At 36.4% G+C, this 20,414-nt stretch overlaps 1 protein-coding gene across 3 annotated transcripts in view; it reads right to left on the reverse strand.

Annotated features, from left to right (window-relative positions):
- Window positions 1–2,206: 2,206 nt before the first annotated feature.
- The window catches only part of TTC8 (tetratricopeptide repeat domain 8), a 53,708-nt gene continuing 35,500 nt past the window's right edge, over window positions 2,207–20,414 (reverse strand). For 2 of the 3 annotated variants that reach the window (XM_079129279.1, XM_079129281.1), the window contains 6 exons: window positions 18,735–18,845; window positions 9,455–9,594; window positions 7,747–7,921; window positions 7,317–7,439; window positions 4,642–4,725; window positions 2,207–2,489 (listed from right to left, as the gene is read on the reverse strand). In XM_079129279.1, coding sequence (XP_078985405.1) covers window positions 2,373–2,489; window positions 4,642–4,725; window positions 7,317–7,439; window positions 7,747–7,921; window positions 9,455–9,594; window positions 18,735–18,845 — 750 coding nt within the window. In that variant the 3' untranslated portion in view covers window positions 2,207–2,372. The remainder of the gene's footprint in view (window positions 2,490–4,641; window positions 4,726–7,316; window positions 7,440–7,746; window positions 7,922–9,454; window positions 9,595–18,734; window positions 18,846–20,414) is intronic. The other variant, XM_079129280.1, reaches the window with a different exon arrangement.

Below are 20,414 nucleotides of genomic sequence, written 5' to 3' on the forward strand. Positions count from 1 at the left end.
GGCAATGCTAAAACTGTTAAAATTAGGGGACTCTTGGAAATGGATTAAATGTATTTCACATTGTGAGGCAGGCATGAGATTTTGGGGGCCAGGGCCAGAATGTTATGGTTTAGATGTCAGGTGTCTCCAAAAGCTCAAGTATGAGACAATACAAGAAGGTTGAAGTGAAATGATTAGATTGTGAGTACTACACCTGAACAGTGAATTAATGTAATATAGGTTAACTGGGTGGCAACTGTAGATAGGTAGGGTATGGCTGGAGGAGGCACACTGGGGGTGTGCCTTTGGAGTATAAATTTTGTCCCTGGTAAACAGAGTGCTCTCTGCTTTCTGATTGCCAGGTGTTCAACTGCTTTCCTCCACCACATCCTCTGCCATAATGTTCTGCCTCACTTCAGACACATAGGGAGTCCATGGACTGAATTGAAACTCTGAGTCAAAATTAACTAAGTTGTTCTCTTTAGATCTTTTGGTCACAGTAATGCAAAGTTGATGCAAAACAGGTAGTAAGCTCAGTGATGTAAATTCTGGTTGAGCAATGTGTATCTATAAATTGAACACCTAAATCTTTAGCCATGGTGGAAGGCATTTGCTAATTCTACTGAAATGTTGACACAGAAGCCAGGAATTACACAAAAAGTAATTTTGTTTTATAGCATCCAAGCTTCAGATGCAGTGAAATGATGTCATTCTGTCATCATTCTGCCCTTAGCCATTCTGACTCATTTGCTGCATCAGTGATCACACTGCATTGACACAATTCAAGTCAAAAATCTCTCCATATCATCTTAGGACTCCTGAATCATTTATTTTTGTTGTGTAACTATTCCCTTATTATTCAATTTTGCTAATGCACACAATGCTCATTTAAAAAATAATAGGAGCTCTATTTACAGGAGAAACACTGAGAAGCAATTCAACACAGTGCTTAAGAGCTCATACAAAAGGTGCCATGCTGCCTACATTTGAGTATCAGCTCTGACACTTAACTTTTTTTTGTGCCTCAGTTTTCTATTAGTAAAATGGGAATAATAACAGCACTGCATAGGACTGTAGTGGGAATGAAATTAACTCACGTAAAGTGCTTAGAATCATGTCCAGGATATTCAACATCCTCAATAATTTGTTATTTGTTGTTATTTAGCTCTTATTTTAAATTAAGAATTGACTTGCATGTAATTTGAATCTAAATATTGAATACAGTATCAGGATACTAGACAGTGCTTGAGGAAATTTTTGAGAGTTAAACAAGCACTAACATATAATGGAGATCCAAGAAAGTTTCAAGTTCAAAGCAGAGAAACAAGATATTGGATTCTGGTTGTCACTGTACCACCAACCAGCTGTGTGACTCAAGACCTTCCTTCCTTTGTCTTCATCACAAAGGAATTTGCTCACATTCTCTGAAGTCCCTCCTGGTCTTTTATCAGTCCATAAGTCCCTGAATTCAATTTATTTGTTATTGTTTCTGTCAATTAAGTAGTACTATTTACACATATCTGAACATAATATAAATATGAGTGATTTAACAGATTTCCTTATGTGAACACTCTAATGAGAGTTCCACTAAATAAGGATAAGAGAAGTTCCAGCATTTTCCCAGGAACTTTATAATACTGTGGTAGTAGGATATAGCCTTTCTTGGTATTGAACATAGGTGGGACTCCTGGTCTATGACTCTTATGAGTTATAATCCTGATAGTCTTATCTTAATATGATATTCTGAAAACAGCCTTTTTGGAAAAAAAAATTAGTAGTACAACATTTAAATAAGACTTTACTGACTTGATATATAAGATCATCTGAACTTTGGAAAAATCTGTTTCATCTGAGATGAACAAAATAAAACTCATGAAAAATGACAAATTTGTGTTTTACATACTGATTTATTTTAAAGCATAATACATATGTACATATATGTGTGTATATATATATCACGAAGTAGCTGATAAAAAAATAGTTTGAAATACAATTTTAAGCTTCAAAAAAGTCTCTATGTAGGATAAATACACATCCTATTAGCCATAAAAGGATAGTTTCAAAGGCAGACTTCAGACCACTTAAGCCATACAATGGCTAATGCTTAAGGACTTTAAAAATGCATATTTATGAAAATTTGAGGAAATCCATCAAAATGGAAAACATATAAACATTAATCATATAATGCAGTATACCTAGAAATGCTTAACTCTGCCATTTCATTATAAAGTGTTCATTATATATTATGGTATAAACTCTGATATGATACCTTCACTATGTCTGTATAATATATATTATATTACAGATACATACATACATACATACATACATACATACCACTTTTTCCCCCTGTGTAATGTCTCTTCATAAAAATATATTTGGGCTAAGAACAATCAGAGCATAGCAAAATGCTGCTTTAATTGTTTAATTAAATGTTGTGTATCCACATGATCAGGAAATGCTGCTTCAGACTTCTGAGCAGCAACATAACTTCTCTGTAGATCTCCAATCTGTAAGAAATGCCAGGAAAAGAGCAGAATGAGACCAGAAAAAATGAATATACAGAAGTGAAAAAAATAAAGACCTACATCTGCATGCTGTAGGAATTCAAAGGGTCCCTAGAGGTAAATTACTCAAATATGCCACTTAAATTTTAGAACTCTCTCACCTGGATTATAATTCCATTTTGAGAAATTTGAGAAAGATAAAATAACCAATATATAAATAATTTATACTCCATTACAGCTATCTAGTTATGAATTCAGAAACCTTTGTTTCTTTCCCTGTTATTGAGAGTACTATAAACATAAAATGACATTTTGTATGCCTAAACAACCTGTTTTATATAGCTGAGGAAAACTATTTATAATGTATCATAAATACACATTTTGATTAGGGTATTATCTTTTAAACAGGAAATTCAAGAAAAAATTCTTATATTTAAGGCATAATAATATGCTGAGAGGCTTTAAACAGTGCTAACGAATAGTATTGGGAAGATGTGTGGTTTTTAAAGTTTACAAAGAAGAAAAAAGTTCATTGAAAATGAACTGTGTTAAAGTCCAGCCTAAAGAAAAACACAAAAATATCCTACCTGAATGTCTCAATTTATCTTGATCCATGTATCCACCTCTAAAAAGACAGCTTTTGGGTATATGCACACAAAAAATCTAGATAGTTCAATCTGGTGGTTTTGGGGTAAAATAAATATGTATTAAAAATGAATTGTTTTGGCCGGGTACAGCGGCATAGGCCTGTAATTCCAGTGATTTGGGAGGCTGAGGCAGAAGGATCATGAGTTCAAAGCCAGCCTCAGCAAAAGCAAGGTGCTAAGCAACTCAGTAAGACCTGTCTCTAAATAAAATACAAAATATGGCTGGGGATGTGGCTCAGTGGTCAAATGTCCCTAAGTTCAATCCCAGGTACCCCTCCCCTTGCAAAAAAAAGAACTGTTTCATTTTAAAAACCACAACATTTCTTTTAATATACTATTTTCTTGTGTGGAAATGTTGTCTTCTGCTTAAAGAAATACCTTGTTTGAGATATAAATTGTCAAAACGTGCTGATCTTCCTGAAAGCAAGTCATCAAGTCTTCTCCGTGGTTTAACTAAGTGGCAGCCCTGGAGCTGGGAGTGAATCTGGAACGGCCAGACTCATGTGACTGCGGGAGGGCGGCTCTTAACCTCCCTGAGCCTTGGTTTGCATTAGAACATAAGCTTCACGGGGTAGATAGAGGTTTTTGCCTGTTTAACTCATTACTATATCCTTCATTTCAATGACAGGGCCTGATACACAGCACAGGCTTAATAAGTGAAATATCAGTCGTATGAGAAAATGAGTAAGGATACTACAGAGGGGACTGGCAGAGAATCTGAGAAGGTATGTAAAGCACCTTGAACAGCGGTTGGTACTTATCAATCACAAAATATCATAATTCATGAATAATAGCTTATTCTATTTTCAAAACAGGAATGAGTGCATATAGCTTCATATTCATATTATAAAAAACAACAAATTTTTATGGCTTTCGTTAATAAAGACTCTTATTTACATCACAAACATTTTTAGCCATTTCCTCATTCTCAAGACAGACTCACCTTCCATGTTAAAGGGAAGTATCCAAGGAACGGTTACAAGATACCTTTTTTTTTGTTTTCATCTTATTAAAAATGGCACATGATTTCTTTCAGCTTTTGGATATTCCCTGACTCTGACTTGCAACAAGCTGCATTTCCCCCATATTGTCCATAATTAGTATCCCTAATTTCACTAACATTCCTAATTTTACAGCAATCACGGCAAGAGACTTGGTGGCAATATGGTTTACAAATATAAAGGAATTCATTGCTGTAAAAGCCTACTACAAATCCTTCCCAAACCAAGAATTAACTAATGAGTATTTATTCAATGATTAAATATTAAGTTTTAAAGCATAAAAGATTTCTTCTTCCATTTAAATTTAGTCAATATCCAAAGATAAATTAAAGCTTATTAAGTGAAGATGTTTGTGTACATAAAAATAACTTAAAAACTTTAATTCTTCCAAACTGAAAAATCAATCTTCTGTTCAGGAACATAAGGTTATAATTTTCTTATTTATCTTAATTTTTTTAAACCCAAAGACAAGAAACATATCAGATAGTAAATTAATAAAGAGAATACCTTATCAGATATGGTTGCAAAATTAAAATGTGGTTCATACATATGGGGTGCTAAAGACGATGCAGTTTGCAAAAGTGCCCTTGCCTGTGGAAAAAAAAAGAAACGAGAACCAAAGGCATATAAGCACATAGCAGTTCTATATCTGGGAGTTCTATTGGTAAAAGAAGTCTTTACCTAAGATGGGATCTTAATAAACATGGTGCTGGGTAAATACAGATGACATTCCTCATGAAATATAAGAGACTTTTACTGAAATATAATTAACTACTGATACATACTCAAATTATGGTAACAGTAAACATTTCAAGAGAGAAAATACAAGAATTGAAAATTTAGAGCAGCTTTAAAGTTATTTGAGAACCACTGTCTATAACATTTACATTTCAGTTTGACATACAACTTAAAATGTAATCTCAATGCTTTAAATTTAGTCAATATCCAAAGTTTTTTTTGGTGGTAACTGATTTAACAGGCTTCAAGTATCTGCACCCTAAGGCAATAACAACAAAAAAAGACCAAAAATTATAATAAATTTCAAAGCCCACAGCTCTGAGCTGGATGATAGTGAGTGAGCATTTACTGTGCTGCTACCAAGTTTTCTAGCAATGGAAAATGATAAGCTTTCTGTTCTCTAAAGTATGCAGAACACAAGTTCACATTACTTTTTGTCCCCTACAGAATCACGTATTGCAGAGACCGCGTGAGGAGTGGCACACGATGCTCATACATGCATCATTAAGACACAAACCCATTAGCAACACTCCAACTTGCAGCTAAACTCAAAACCCATTTCCATGATCTGGTGACAAATTCGTGTATTTTTTTTAAATGGATAATAAGAGGATATCCGTTCATATAGGATGCTGGATGTTAATATTTTCAATAATGAAGTGGAGTTAGTATAAAACCTTTTGCCAGACCGTTTTGAATTAACTGTATACTAGAGAAACTACAGGAAGGAGGAGGGAAAGACAATGACCAAGATGGGGGCAGAGACAATCACAGAAGTACTTGCCTAACATGAATATGGGCAAAATTCCATGAGAAAGCATGCCATCTTAGAATAATGCTTATAAAATACAAATCCACCTTATTTATTTTGGGAGCATTTATGAAATAATGCTTCTGACCTTGTTTTTGTGTTATTGTGCTTTGAAGAGCAGGTTTGTGGCCCAGCATGCTGCTCATCATGTCTGTGATCTGGGTAAAGTGACTTTCACTCAAGTCTCTATGTGTTCCTCTCTAAAGTGGCAGAGAATATTTGACCCTAATAACCATGGATATTGTAGGAGTATATTTAGCATTATAAACTTTTGTTATATATGTAATAATAGTTCAACTTATTGGGCTGGGGAGATAGCTCAGTCGGTAGAGTGCTTGCCTTGCAAGCACAAGGCCCTGGGTTCGATTCCCAGCACCGCAAAAAAAAAAAAAAAAAAAAAAAAATAGTTCAACAGTTCAACTTATTAAGCACAGATCATGTGCTCAATACCACCCTCCAGTGTGCCAAGTGCTTTACGTGCATGATCTAATCCTCACAGAAACACCTTCCAGTAGGCACTAGTGTTACTCTATTTTTATAGATCATCCATTTGCTTCACGAATACCGACTTGGCATGTGCCCGGGGCTGGGCACTTACTGATGCTGAGAACATACCAGTGACATGTCAGATAGGGTTCCTCTTTCATGCAGTTGACCTTCTACATTCTACGTATAAAGTAGGACAGTATCTGGCACAATGAGAAGCACTGTGAAGTAAAAAACGAAAAGTAGAAGATGTTCTAGCCCCCAAGGGCTCCTTTCAATGGTGTTTGAGATGGCCTTTCTAAGGAGGTGGTAGTTAAAACCTGAGTGACAAAAAGAAATGTCACTGCAAGACCTGAGGGAAGAACATTCCAGATGCCCTAAAGGAAGAGTGAGCACTGCATATCTGCAGAAGAGCAAGACAGCTAACATGCCTGGAAGTTAATGGAAAAGGAGTGGCCAAGGACATGGTCTGAGAGGAGGCAGAAGCCAGATTATGTGGAGTCTCACAGGTTAGGGTCAGAAGGCCAGATTTTTTTTTTTTTTTTTTTTCAAATGCAAGAAGTTAACTAAAGAATTTATGCAAAAAAGTAGGAATGAAATAATATTGTTTCATAAAAAATCATGTAGGCTGTTCTGAGGAGGATGTATCATAGGGTACATTTACTTGCTGATGTAAGTGGCGGGGAAGACCAGCCAGGAGGCTCTTGTGGTTGTCCTGGCAAGAGATGGTGGCAGGGCAGGGAATGAAGTCAGGCTCAGGATGGGGCTTTGAGGTAGGACTGACAGGACTTGCTGAATGTGATGTGGGCATGGGGGTGGCACGAGAAGGAAAAGAGGTTTCAAGGTGGGCTCCCAGTATTTGGGCAGGAACAGCTAGATGGTGGGTGGGGTGGTGAATCATGCAACAGTTCAGCAACACAGAGAAGACCACAAAGGGATACGGTGTCCTAATAAAATGGAATGTTCTTTTTGGACTCAGGAAGTAACTTGCCCAAGGTCACATAGCTAATACACGACAGAGCTGGGATTCAAACCCAGGCCTATCAGACTCTAGAGCTCATTTTTAAGTCATATTACAACAGCCACAAATGACAGCTGTTCTGTGAAGAAAGCAGACTGTCCACGGCGCCCCCAGTAGCTCCCGGACCTGTTCAACATGGCCCTTCCGCATCTCCAGCACAGCCAGGTTGTTGTAGGCCTCAGCATGGCTGTTGTTGTTGACCAGAGCCAGCCTGAAGCACTGATGGGCCAAATTCATATCACCTATTCCCTGGAAAGAAAAGCACATTCACATATATGAATACACGTGCTTCCTCCTGCCATCTTCCTTCCTCTATAAATCTTTCCCACTACATAGAAAAAGCAACAAGTACTGATCGCAAGGGTCAAGTGTGAATTCTGTGTAAGTGCACTTAACTTGGAGATATAAAATGAGCGATAGTGACTCCCAGAAATCTCTCAAATTATACATAAGACTATTAGAAGTCTAGACTTATAATAAATAATCTGAAAATTTCTTCAAACAAATTAATGGCTACCTTTTTTTATTAAAGAAATTATATCCAAAGACAACATACCACAGCTATATGTCCCAAGTTGTACCAAACATCAGCTGTCTCTTCTTCGTTTTCAGCCAAAGAAAGGGCACGTTCAAATGAGGTCAGAGTCATATCGTACTGCTGGGCATAGAAGCAACACAGCCCCAGATTGTTAAAAAGCTGGCAATTATAAACGCCCATCTGCAGGAGTCGCCTTTTTAAGTAGCACAAAGAAAAGCTGAGTCACACCAATTTTATCAAAGCCAACTTTTTAAAAAAAAGTTAGAAATGAATTCACCTTATAACTAGTATTACCCCCAAAGAATAGAAATGAAAGGTATTATTACAAATGAAAGAAAAATGTTTAAAACAAATACAAAAGTATATCTTTCATACTGGCCAAAAAACAACTTCTATATATTTTTCCTCAAAAAGCTTTGTTAGAGAACAGAAATAAGAAATAAATAGTCATGTAAGGTAAAACTCACACATTTCAGCTTTATAAAGCCTTGGTAAATTGCTAAGACCTTCTCATCTAATTTGAGGACTGTTTTACTTCTAAGTTTTCGGGAGTTGCATCCTACTTTTGGCCATCAGTATTTCACAGTTAAGTCAGACCTACTGACTTCCACTGAGCTTCCACTGAGAAGACACGACCACCAGTGGACCACTACACTATCCACTGAGCTTTTCCACTGCAACTCAAGAGCCCCATTTTGCCTCTAGACTTTATAAATCCCAAGGGACAAAGGACAAGAAAATTTAATGAAGCAAATGAAAATCCAGGACAGCTGCCCTGAGAAACCCATGACCCACTTTGAGGGTAGGGATTGGTTCAGCTGCACATGCACTGGGCAGAATGTGTATATTTTATGTTCTCAACATATATTTGGAAGGAACCCTTGGCAGCTGTCAGTTATCTCTCCTTCATATTACCCAAGGGCTGAAATCATAATTTAATAACGAATTTTAGGCCGAGCGCGGTGGCACACACCTGTAATCCCAGTGGCTCAGGAGGCTTAGGCAGGAGGATTGAGAGTTCAAAGCCTGCCTCAGCAACTTAGGGAGGCCCTAAGCAACTCAGCGAGACTGTCTCTAAATAAAAAAATATAAAAATGGGTTGGGGATGTGGCTCATTGGTTAAGCGCCCCTGGGTTTAATCTCCAGTTCAAAAAAAAAAAAAAAAGAATTTCATAAGTCACGTGCAGGATAAAGTAAGTATGAACTCAAAAGAGAACTAGTGAGCACAGTTTATTTAGACTTTTTAAAAAAAAGTACTTGGAAAACGAATTGATAACACTTCACAAAGCAGCTGATTCTGTTTCAGGTCCTCATCAAGGTTCAGAACATGGAGCCCACTGTTCCTTGTAAATCTCTTACAGTTTCACTCAGTGTCTTTCCATTCGATGGATTCACGGAGTCAGTGATGATAAGAAGGGTTAAGTAACTACAGTGCTATCGTTTGTGGATGAAATAGCTAACTTTTACAATGAGCTAAACACACAATCATCTGGGTAAGTTTCTACAATGGGCCAACCCCTACAGAGTTACAAATTATTGACTGTCACTTTAATGCTCATAAAGCATCTACATATTAGAATTTTTAGATTCATACACCCATGGCATTACATTAAATGAAACATTAAATGAAACATTACAGTTTCATTTATCTTCATTACTGTTTACTTCATTACTGTTTCACCAATATTTCAAGAAAGTAGTTCTAAAAACTGAATGTAAAGCACACCTATAAAACCGGAGAGCTATTTCTGGTTGATCAGAATAAAAATGGTTGCTTCCGATGCATGCGATAGCTTCCACATGAGTATTGTCTTGTTTCAAAACCTCTTTGTAGTATTCAGCAGCTGATGAACCATTGTTCATTTCCTGCTCAAGACAGAAGAGTGATACTCTATTAATACTGGACAAGAAATTTTTTGTCTAACCAATTTAAGTTCATTCATTCGGTAACAGAATCATGTGCCAGACTATTCTAGGCCCTAGGGACATGATAGAACAAAAAGATGAAGTCACTGTCCTCAAGGAGTTTACATCTGGTAGGGAAGACAAACAAGTGGAAAAATACCCGTAATGTCAGGTGAGGATGAGTGACATGAGGAGAAACAGCAGGGCAGGGCAGGAGAGGGAGGGAGGGACGGAGGGGGGTGCTGCAGAAGGGCGATCGTCCTGAAGGAGGGGCTATCTGAACAGGGACCTTGAGGAAGTGAGGGTCCAGGACCTGAGCACACCTGGGCGAAGCTCACAAGGGCAGAGAAACTAGCAAATATATGCAGCTAAGATGGAAGAACTTGGAAGAACCACACAGGCACAAGTGAGGAAGAGGGAGAGCAGCACAGGAGACCAGAGAGGCTATCAGGACCTTTCTCAGCATGGGAAGAGCTTCAGATGTTTTTCCTTCGAAGTTTAGAGAAAGTTATTAGAGGATTAAAAGCAGAGGAGTAACATAATCATACTGTATTCACATTTTTAAAGAATAACCTGGCTGGTAAGCACAGGTCAAACCAAAATAGTGAGGAATGGTAGCAAGGAGACCAAGAATTCAGGAAAGAAATGATGGCAACCCAAAGTTCAGAAATACAGAGACCATTAAAAGCTGAAGGCAGGGACTGGAGTTATAGCTCAGTTGGTAGAGTGCTTGCCTTGCATGTACAGGTCCTGGGCTCAATCCCCAGCACCAGGGGGGGGGGGGGGGAGCTGAAGGTACCTTCTGGTTTTTATATACACTTTCTAAACTCTGATAATCATAAATAAATGCATTTAATAGTACCATCATCATCATTTGTGTGATGGGGCCTCACTATGTGGCCCAGGCTGATCCCAGTTCTTCTAGTATATCTAGTGTATCGATGAATGCTGTATCTCTCAAACCCACTTTCAAGGCCTAATTCAGGTTCCACATCCTTAAGATTAATTATGCTGTGCCCTCATTGCACATGGCTCTCTTCTGCCTCTCAACTTACATGACATTCTCCGTGACCTAGGCACTTGTTCTTCGTAGGATTCAATTTTTTGTGTGATTGTAATCATATTATATCAAATCTAAGAGATGCCACCAATTCTAAGCAGCACCACGCAATGCTTCTTTAAACACAGAATTTTTATTTGACACCCATTCTGACACTTATTTAGATATATTCAGACCTAAACTATATGCCCTACTGCTGTTTTGCATACTTTATATGAAGTAGATATGCAAAGTAAGTTGAATATAGTATTTCTTCATGTGCAGAGTCAATCTTCTGAATCCCTTTCTGATCTGGTCATCCATACCCAGGTTTTTCCACACTGTGTCATGCATTGGTAATACAGCTTTTCTTTCTTGTTTTTTAATTTTATTTTCATTGGTGATTAATAATGTGGGTTTATGGGGTTCAATGTGATTCTTTGATACATGCATATACATTATGGAATGTGCAAATCAGGCTAATTAACATATATGCATCACCTCATACACTCATTTTTTGTTCAGAGAACATTTAAAATCTACCAATAACTTATTTTTTAGTTGTAGATGGACACAATACCTTTATTTTATTTATTTATTTTTATGTGGCACTGAGGAATGAACCCAGTGCCTCACACATGTTAGGCAAGTGCTCTATCATTGAGCTACAACCCCAGCCTCTCAACATTTCTTAAAGGCATGTTTCACTTACCTTCCAAGCTATGGACACTCAGGCATTTTGCTGTGCTGATGTCTGCGCTTTCTTGATCTTACCAGCAGGTGTCAACAAAAGCTTTCAGGCAACAATTAGAAACAATTACCTCGCTCACCATCTAAAGTACGATGCTGCCAGGAATAACTACCAAGTTCCCTTATAAGTGAACTGTGACAACTACATGACAAGTGCCACGTGGCCACAAACCATCAGAGGATGCTACCTACTGCAAGATGCACCCCAATCTCAGAGATGTCAAAAGTGGAAAACACAACGTTTTTAGAAGCCATAAAATGTGATAATTTCTTTGCAAGCAAGACCATGTGATATACCTTTTCCTTAGCACCAAATTTAGTACTTCTAGATACTGGAAAATTAATAAACAATAATTAATCAACTTCCAAAATATTCTTAATTTTTCATGTTTCCACTATAACAGAGGTTCTCAAACTTTTTGGTCTTAAGATCCCTTCAAAGTCTTAAAAATTGCTTGGAATCCCAAAGTTTTGTTTACAAAAGTTATATTTGAAAATATTTATTAATTAATTCTAGATAAAACATAAGAATACTACATTTTAACATATTCTTACAAAAATAATGGGCCCTCCTGAGTGGAGAAGGTCTGTCAGCTATACAACCATGTCTCCACACATGATAGATTAGTTCAACTCAAGGAGACTACTAAATCCTTTGGTCATAGATCTAATGCTACTGCTCTAATTCTGTTTTTATCAATAATAAAGTTAACACCAAAAGTGAAAAAACAAGCTACATATTAGAGCATACAGAATGATTCTGTTATGACTAAAACATGTATGTATGTATGTGTGCCTTCATACAAAAACATTCTTTTTCACTCTCAATGAAGTTAAAGGTTTGTCTTCTATTTGTTTAAATCTCATGGCTATCCCTCAGCTGGTTCTTAACGTGGAGGACTAATGGGCAAAGAAATGGGTTTATGTAATTTCAGGAAATTTTAGACTTGAAATACTTATTTTGTCAGCAACTTCACATGTAGTTTTTTTTAAAAATGTTTTTTAGTTGTCAATGGACCTTTATTTTACTTATTTATATAAGTATCTAGAAGCACTAAATTTGGTGCTGAGAATCAAATCTAGTGCATGGCACATGCTAGGCAAGTGCCTGCAACTGAGCCACAACCCCAGCCCTCACATGTAGTTTTTCAATTAAGTTTTATAAACTTATAAAATACTAGACGATGCTAAATAAATACTACAAAAGGGTACAAAATTAAAGGATGCCCAAATTCCAGTTGACAGAGGCTGTTTAAAGTTTGAGTATCCTTCAAGAAATTTTGTTCATAAAAAGACACACATACAAAATCATCCTACAGATTTCAGTACATAGTTTATTGTTTTCACTCCTAGTGTCTTGGCATTCACTGTCCATTTCAAAACAAAGAAATTCACTTAATTATTTTTTACTTCTGCACAGTACTCCATAATTTATTTAACCAGTCCCTTTTTGGTGAACCTTAGTTTATTTCCATTTTCCCCTTAGAATACTTACATACTTGACTAATGAACAAAAAAGTAGTGTATGCAATTAATACAATATAAAATCATTTATATATATCTTTGTGTGCTAGTATGAAAAGATCCTAAAGCAAACTTCCTGGAAGTAAAATCGCCCAAAGAGCATACTCATCTTAAAGTGTCATTGGCAGTTGCAAACAGCCTCCAAATGGGTTGTATCAAAGTACACTCCCACCAGCAATGCCCACGTGTGGAGCCTGTTCTCCACATCCTTGACAACACCAGACACCACAGAGCTTCTTCATCTCTGCCAATCCAATTAAATAATATACAGCATATTACTATTGTTTTAGTTTTGATTTCTCTCTCTCTCTCTCTCTTTTTTTTTGAAGACCAACAATGGCACTTTTTAGTCCTAAATGTGAAAGTGGTATTGACTGAAACATTTATTCCTTCAACTTTTGCAAACATAAGCATTTTGCTAGTATTTTGGTTCTTGATCACACCTAATTAATTTTTTAAATTATTTTCTTTTTACAGACTGCATTTTGATTCATTGTACACAAATGGGATACATCTTTTTGTTTCTATGGTTGTGAACGATATAGATTCATACCATTCGTGTAATCATACATGTACATAGGGTAATGATATCTGTCTCATTCCACCATTTTTCATACCACCCCCTCTCATTTCCAAGTAATCTAAAGTTCCTCCATTCTTCTGTCACCCCTCAACCCCCAACTCCCATTATCAGGGTTTTTATTTCTTTAATTATGACAGAGGTTAGAAATTCAACATATCAGATATTCCTTTTTCTATGAGTTTCTAAATCACTTCCTTTGCCTGTTTTCTGTACTATCCTATCTTTTATCCTTTTATTATTGGTATTTTATGCAGCTATAACAGAATACCATAGATTTTAATGAACAGAAATTTGTTTGGTTCTTGGTTCTGGAAGCTGAGAAGTTCAAAACCAAGGCTCCACATCTGGTGGGGGCTTTCTTGCTGCATCATAACATGGCAGAAGGCATCACATGGGGCAGCAAGGAGTGATTGGGTTAGGCAAAGAGACAAGGGTCAAACTCATTCTTTTATCAGGAATTCACTTACAATAATGGCAATTAATCCATTCTCAAGGACAGCCCTCGTGCATGGCCTATTCACCTCTTAAAGGCCTCTCTACTGTTGCATGGGATTAAGTTTCCAGCACATGAACTTTGGGGGACACATTCATATCACAGTTGTGTGTGAGGGGGTTGGTAGGAAACTGCCCTCCTAACCCAGGAGAGCTGGGGCAGAGACGTGGCTCAAGGATCCCTGGGCACAATTCTGCATTTTCATTCCAGGTGACATGAGCCCATGCTAACATTGTTTTTAGTTCAAAAACCAGTGAAGTCCTGGGTTCATAAACATTCCCTGCAGAGGAAAAGTATACATGGATCAATTAAGTTCTTTCAAGCTCTAAGTATGAAAAGCTATTTGTGTAGTTAAAATGGGAAGGCTGGGGGGCATAGTTTAGTGGTACTGCACTTCCCTAGTATGTGTGAAGTCCTGGGTTCAATCCCCAGCACCATGGGCAGGGTGCGGGTAGCTGGAGCTTAGCTGTTGTCTTATGTCTGGGAGGTGATTTTCACCTGCATGGAGAGGGTCAATGGCCACTGGTAGGCTGACAAGAAAACAAGAGCCTATGTAAAAGCCACGCAATACATGGATCCAGAACTTCTCTGAGAAGCATCTACTTTTCATAGTGTTTATGTTCTTGATTAAATGAGTAGGTATGAAGGCATGTGCCTGGGCATTTCTGTTTGTGTGTGGAAGTGTAATCTGTAAAAAGGTAAAATAATAAAATAAAACCAAAGTTTGGCTTTATTTAAACTTCTGTTTTTGCTACTTAGTAAATTTTACTTCTATTTTCTCAAATTTATCAATCTTTCCTACTAAGGTTTTCTGACTGTAGTCATGTTTTAAAATTTTCCCTTGATCCTATTTATACAATTACTATACTTCTGTTTTTCCTTCTTGAACTTTAATGGTATCATTTTTTTAAATTTTAACTTTTTATTTTCTGGGATTTTTTTTTTTTTTTTTTTGTACTGGGGATTGAATCCAGTAATGTCCTACCACTGAACTATATCCCCAATCCTTTTTAAAATTTATTTAAAATTTTTTTAACTCACTAAATTGCCCAGTCTGACCTGGTGATTTTCCTGCCTCAGTCTCCCAAATTGCTGGGATTGCACCATGCCCCACAGCACCCAGCATCAGTAATGGATTCTTTTAGTATAAGAAATCATTACTCATCCACTGTAGTTTCAAATTATCTAATAATCCAATAATCTGCCTGGCTTAGTAGGCAATTTTTATCACATCCTGAATTTTCACATGTATGAATATATGCAGACTCTATTTTGATCCTTTAACTTATTCCCTGCATCAGAATTGTTTAAATTATACTAGTTCTTTAGTAAAATCCATTAATGTAGATTTTAAAATAACATTTTTCAAGTATATAAATGTTACTTCAAGTAAATGAGAAACTAAATACAATTTCAGTGACTTTCTAGCAGTTATTTTTGAACCAATACACAAAACACTATCAATACTTAAGTTTTAATTATTTAAAGTGAGATAGTGAGACTTCAAATAAGGAAGTTAATGTTGCTCTGTTCTCAAACTGTTATAATATAGAATCACCCATGAGCCTGTTAAAAATACAAATAAATACCTGAGTCCCACTTTCCGGACTTCTGATTAGTAGGAAGAGGATGGTTTATACTTCTTACACATTCCCAGGGTAATTTTCACACACAGTGAAGTTCAGAGACCACTAGAATAACCTTTTAAGGGTTAGGTTTCTAATCTCAAACACCTTTCAATAAAGAACAACTAAATTAAGGGCCAGCCTTTCAAACAAAATGCCTCAAGAAAAACTACCAAAAAACAATTTAGCAAAGAGAAATCATTTTTCGAAACTACCTGTATAAAAGAAGCAGTGAACCAAAGGCAGTACAATATGTTCATTTTAAAATAGGAAACATTTAAAAGATGTAATACCAATATGAAAGTGGTAAATATAAAAGAAATGAACACAACGGAAGAGAATCCCTCCAGGGAATAGCAAGATGCACATAACAAAACTCCCTAAAGGCATATGCAATGTAGGCCACAAGGCTAAGGAACAAACTTCGCTCATTAATTAGTTAATCTATCCTTACATAAGAGAAACAGAATCAGCTGGAAATCTGACTTTTGTGTAGTAAGCTTTGGCAGAAAGGAAATGAACTGTGCACATCCAGGGGAGAACACTGCACCCAACTATTTCAAATCTGTGCTTAGTCCCTAATACCCTATCTGTGCACAACATAGTGTTCCCACAACTAGGATCCTTCCCTTTCCACTTCCCTCTTCCTTACGTGCAAACTCAACTCAGTGCAGCAAAAGGAAAAAGGCAGCTGATGAAGACTGCCCCAGAGCCACTCCCTATGCCAGCCATAGCTACAGTGACTATGACAGAGTCTTGGAAAAATTCTTCAGTACAGCAACCACATGTTAAAGATGCAATTGTCCTGAAGCCCTTTGTGCTGGCACCCCCTTCCTAAGAAGGAAGGCAGGGGGAGTCTGAGAAGTACAGAAGGCAGTGCCTAAATGTCCAAGGGTGCCAACTGTATCAGGAAGTCACCAATGCAAGCAGCATGAATTTCAGTGATTTCAAAAACTGATTCCATTTTGTATCTTTTCTAGGCTTCTTGGTCAAAGCTTTGTTCATATTCAATTTAGGGTCACAACAAAAGAACATAAAAATATTGATGCAAGTATTTATGTTGGCTGATCCAAGTCTTCTATGTATATATCTATCAAAATTATATTCCAAAAGGAAATTACATTTGTAGGTAATTAAAAATAATATTTTCATTAAAAAAAGTAAAATTTACAATCATTATAGAAAATTTGGAAAATTCAGGAAGTATTAAAAAAAAAAGATCAATCCTACACTATGCCCCAGATATACCAACTAATACAACCTTTCATTCTTTTTCAGCAAATTTTTAAATCTCATACCTATAATTTTCAAGGAAAGTAAAGAGACCCAAGGTTCTGTTCTATATTGTACTGGAAGTTCTAAGCATAGTGATATTTTTTAAAAGCAATAAAATAACTGAAGAAAAGCTGTATTTCCACACAATGATTAGTTTATGTACTTAGAATATCAAAGAGAATCTACGAACAAGGTCATAAAACTGAAAGAATAGCTAGTATCAAATTAGATTTTAAGAAGTAATACATTCCTGGCTGGGACTGTAGCTCAGAGGTAGAGCGCTTGCCTAGCATGTGGGAGGCACTGGGTTCAATCCTCAGCACCACATAAAAATAAAAAAATAAAATAAAGATTTTTTTTCAAAAAAGAAGTAATACATTCCTCTTCACCAGAAATAATCAAGTAGAAGATGTAAGAGAAAAATATAGGCACTCCTTCACGGTTACACCCTGGAATATACTGTGCAGAAAAAGGCCTGAGTCTGCTATCCTTGGAAAGGCTCGTGCCTGGAAACTCAGCTGGTGCCCTACATCAGTATAAACTTTCTCCCAATAACATGAGTGGTACAAGCAGTGTGGTTTTTGTTGAACCCCTGTTTACTTGTGGGAGTCTAAAACTCTGGTACTTGGTAGGCAGAAGAGTCTAAAAGACCAGCACCCAACAGAGACCTTGGATACTGAGTCTCTTGTGAGCTTCCCAACCATAAAACACTTCTCTTGTGTTGTCATAGTTTGCTAGAAAAGGTATCTCCTCTGTGACCCTACTAGGAGACTCTTGGAAGCTTACACCAGTCTTCCTCTGACTTTGCCCCATCAATTTTCCCCTTTACTGATTTTGCTTTTGTATCCTTTTGATCTGGTAAATCGCAGCTGGTGAGTAGGACTGTTCGCTGAGTCTTGGGAACACCAGTAAATCACTGAATCTCAGTGTGGTTTGAGAGACCCCCAACATAGCCTCTTTAGGGGATAATTACAGAAATTTCATTGAAAAAACCAAAAAGAAGACCTAAATGCCAAAAAAAAAAAAAAAAAAAAAAAAAGTATACCATTCTCGAGAACAGGAAAAAAGGCAACACACCTGCCCAGCCCCCACAGAGTCAATGTAATTCTGGTCAATATGCCCATAAGGTATCTTTACTGTTCTTATAGGTCAATCCTAAGACCAATATGGAAGAGCAAAGAGTAAAAAGTAATGAGCTGTAAAGAAGAAGAAAAATAAGGTGGTAAAATTCTCCAATCTGATTTCAAGAATTACTGTGTGCTATAGTAATTAAATAGTAGGGAACATAACTAAATAGAACTTACCATAGAATATGACAATATGACTCTAAAATGTATAACAATAAGGAAAAGTACAAAATAGCAAAGACACTTCTGATAAAGATGAATCCCCAGATGATTAGTAGCAGAGAGAGATGAAAATTAAACTGATACAATATTGGTATAAGGATGGACAAATGAGCCAAAGGAAAAGAATAAAAAGACCCAAAGTACACCCACCATAAATGGAAAAAAACTGATGTTTGAGGTTACAGACCATATGAAAGGACTGATAAACGGGTGGGACAACAGGTTCACAGGGAAAATAATTTAAATCAGTATCTTGTACCATTCTCTATACTCTTCTGTGAATCTGAATTACCTCACAATAAAAACTTAGTTTGATTAAATGCATACACTAAAATCTCTTATTCTACCAGTGAATCACAGGCCAACAATCATAATTCTATAAACTGTTCTCCTTCCTAACCCTTACTTAGTTTTAGCACATAACCTCAATTTATTTCAACTTTTAAAATACTATGAACCTTACCTCATAGATTCTGGCAATTCCACAAAGCAGGCTTACTTCTCCTGGAAACTTATCTAAGCCTTGTTTGAAAAGATTTAAAGCAGTCACAGGTTGATCCAATGAGATGTAAACCTAAAAGCCAGATACATTTCAATAAAAGCATCAGGCTCTTAAAATAATAGCATTTGTATAGCAAGTTTACAATTATTCATCAGTGACAAATTATCTTCTAGATATTATAGTAAAAAAAATTCAGAAATGTTTAGAATTTCCAATAATGATAGTTTCATCTCCACATGTTGTACATAAACATTCATTCATTTCTCCACCAAATACTAATTATAGGCTTACTGTTGTCACAGGGACTGAACGGTAACTAGACAAGAAAGGATCAGAAGGAGATCCTTCTAGGATAGAACAGACATGAGCACAGTCATAAGCTGGCATAAAGGAACTAATTAGGAGGCTGAAGTTAAAGATGCTAGAGAAGGAGGGGATGACCCATGAGAAGGTCTGAGAAAACACAGTGGAGAGGGTGGTTTTGGAGAAGGCAAACCTGTAGTGGGAGGCAGGTTTGTGAGGTATGGGGTCATGGGGTTGAGTAAGTTAGCACTTGAAAGTTTCCACTTATGAGTATTTAGACAATGAGCATAGAAACACCATATACTTAATAAGAATTTCTAAAATAGGAAACTATGTTTTTATGTATAGAAACATAAGATTATAATACTCATCTTCAGGATCTTGTATTCAGATTCTAAATGGTTAGGTTGTGCTTTGAACAAGGTCCAAAAGTGTTCATAATATTTATTGCTAAAGTATAAGTAGAGGGATGGATATGGATGAAAACTTCAAAATTTTTATCTTATACACTCCTGAATGGCTTTTTAAAATATGATGGATAATACAATTAATACACTAATATAAAATATTTAATAAGATTTATTTTAAGGTAGGATCTGACTAAATTGCCTGACTGGCCTCAAACTTGTGATCCTCCCACCTTAATCTCCCAAGTAGCTGGGATTACAGGCGAGTGTCACCATACCCAACTATAATTTTTAATCGACAATTAAAAACTTAAAAAACAATGTTGTTCCTAAAATCTATTGCATACAAGCATTCTTTCATACATTAAAGAAAACCAGCGTTAGTCCTAGATAGTCATGTAGGCAAATAACAATAATGAACTTAAATCAACATATGAAAAAAATCGACCAAAGCATGTATTTAACTATAGTTAAAATAAAAGTTTTTTCAATTATGTGGCCAACAATTATCAGTTAAGAAGAAGATGACAAATAATGTAACCTGAGCCTTAATTTCAAGTTCTCTTCCAGAAAAGTTTACTATGATGCTTAGAAAGTTAAGAATTTAATATATAAGATATAGAAGATAACTTTAGATACCAAATAGCTCCAAATATTTTTGAGCTGTAACCATACTAAGATGGGCTGGGGTTATAGCTCAGTGGCATGCACAAGGCCCTGGTTTCAATCCCCAGAACCACAAACAAACAAACAAAAACTAAGATCAGCACAGCAAATTCACATAGCAGAACTTTTTTTCTTTTTAGTATGCTAACTTTATTACCATACTTAGAAACTAGTAGCCCTTCCTTTTACTTTTTGGTTTAATAGTTTTACTTTGGCAAATACACGGTTGGCAGTTGGTTGCCCTGGTCCATGCATCTTCACCAGT

This window comes from Sciurus vulgaris (genome assembly GCF_902686455.1).
Source record: "Sciurus vulgaris genome assembly, chromosome: 2".
NCBI lineage: Eukaryota > Metazoa > Chordata > Mammalia > Rodentia > Sciuridae > Sciurus > Sciurus vulgaris.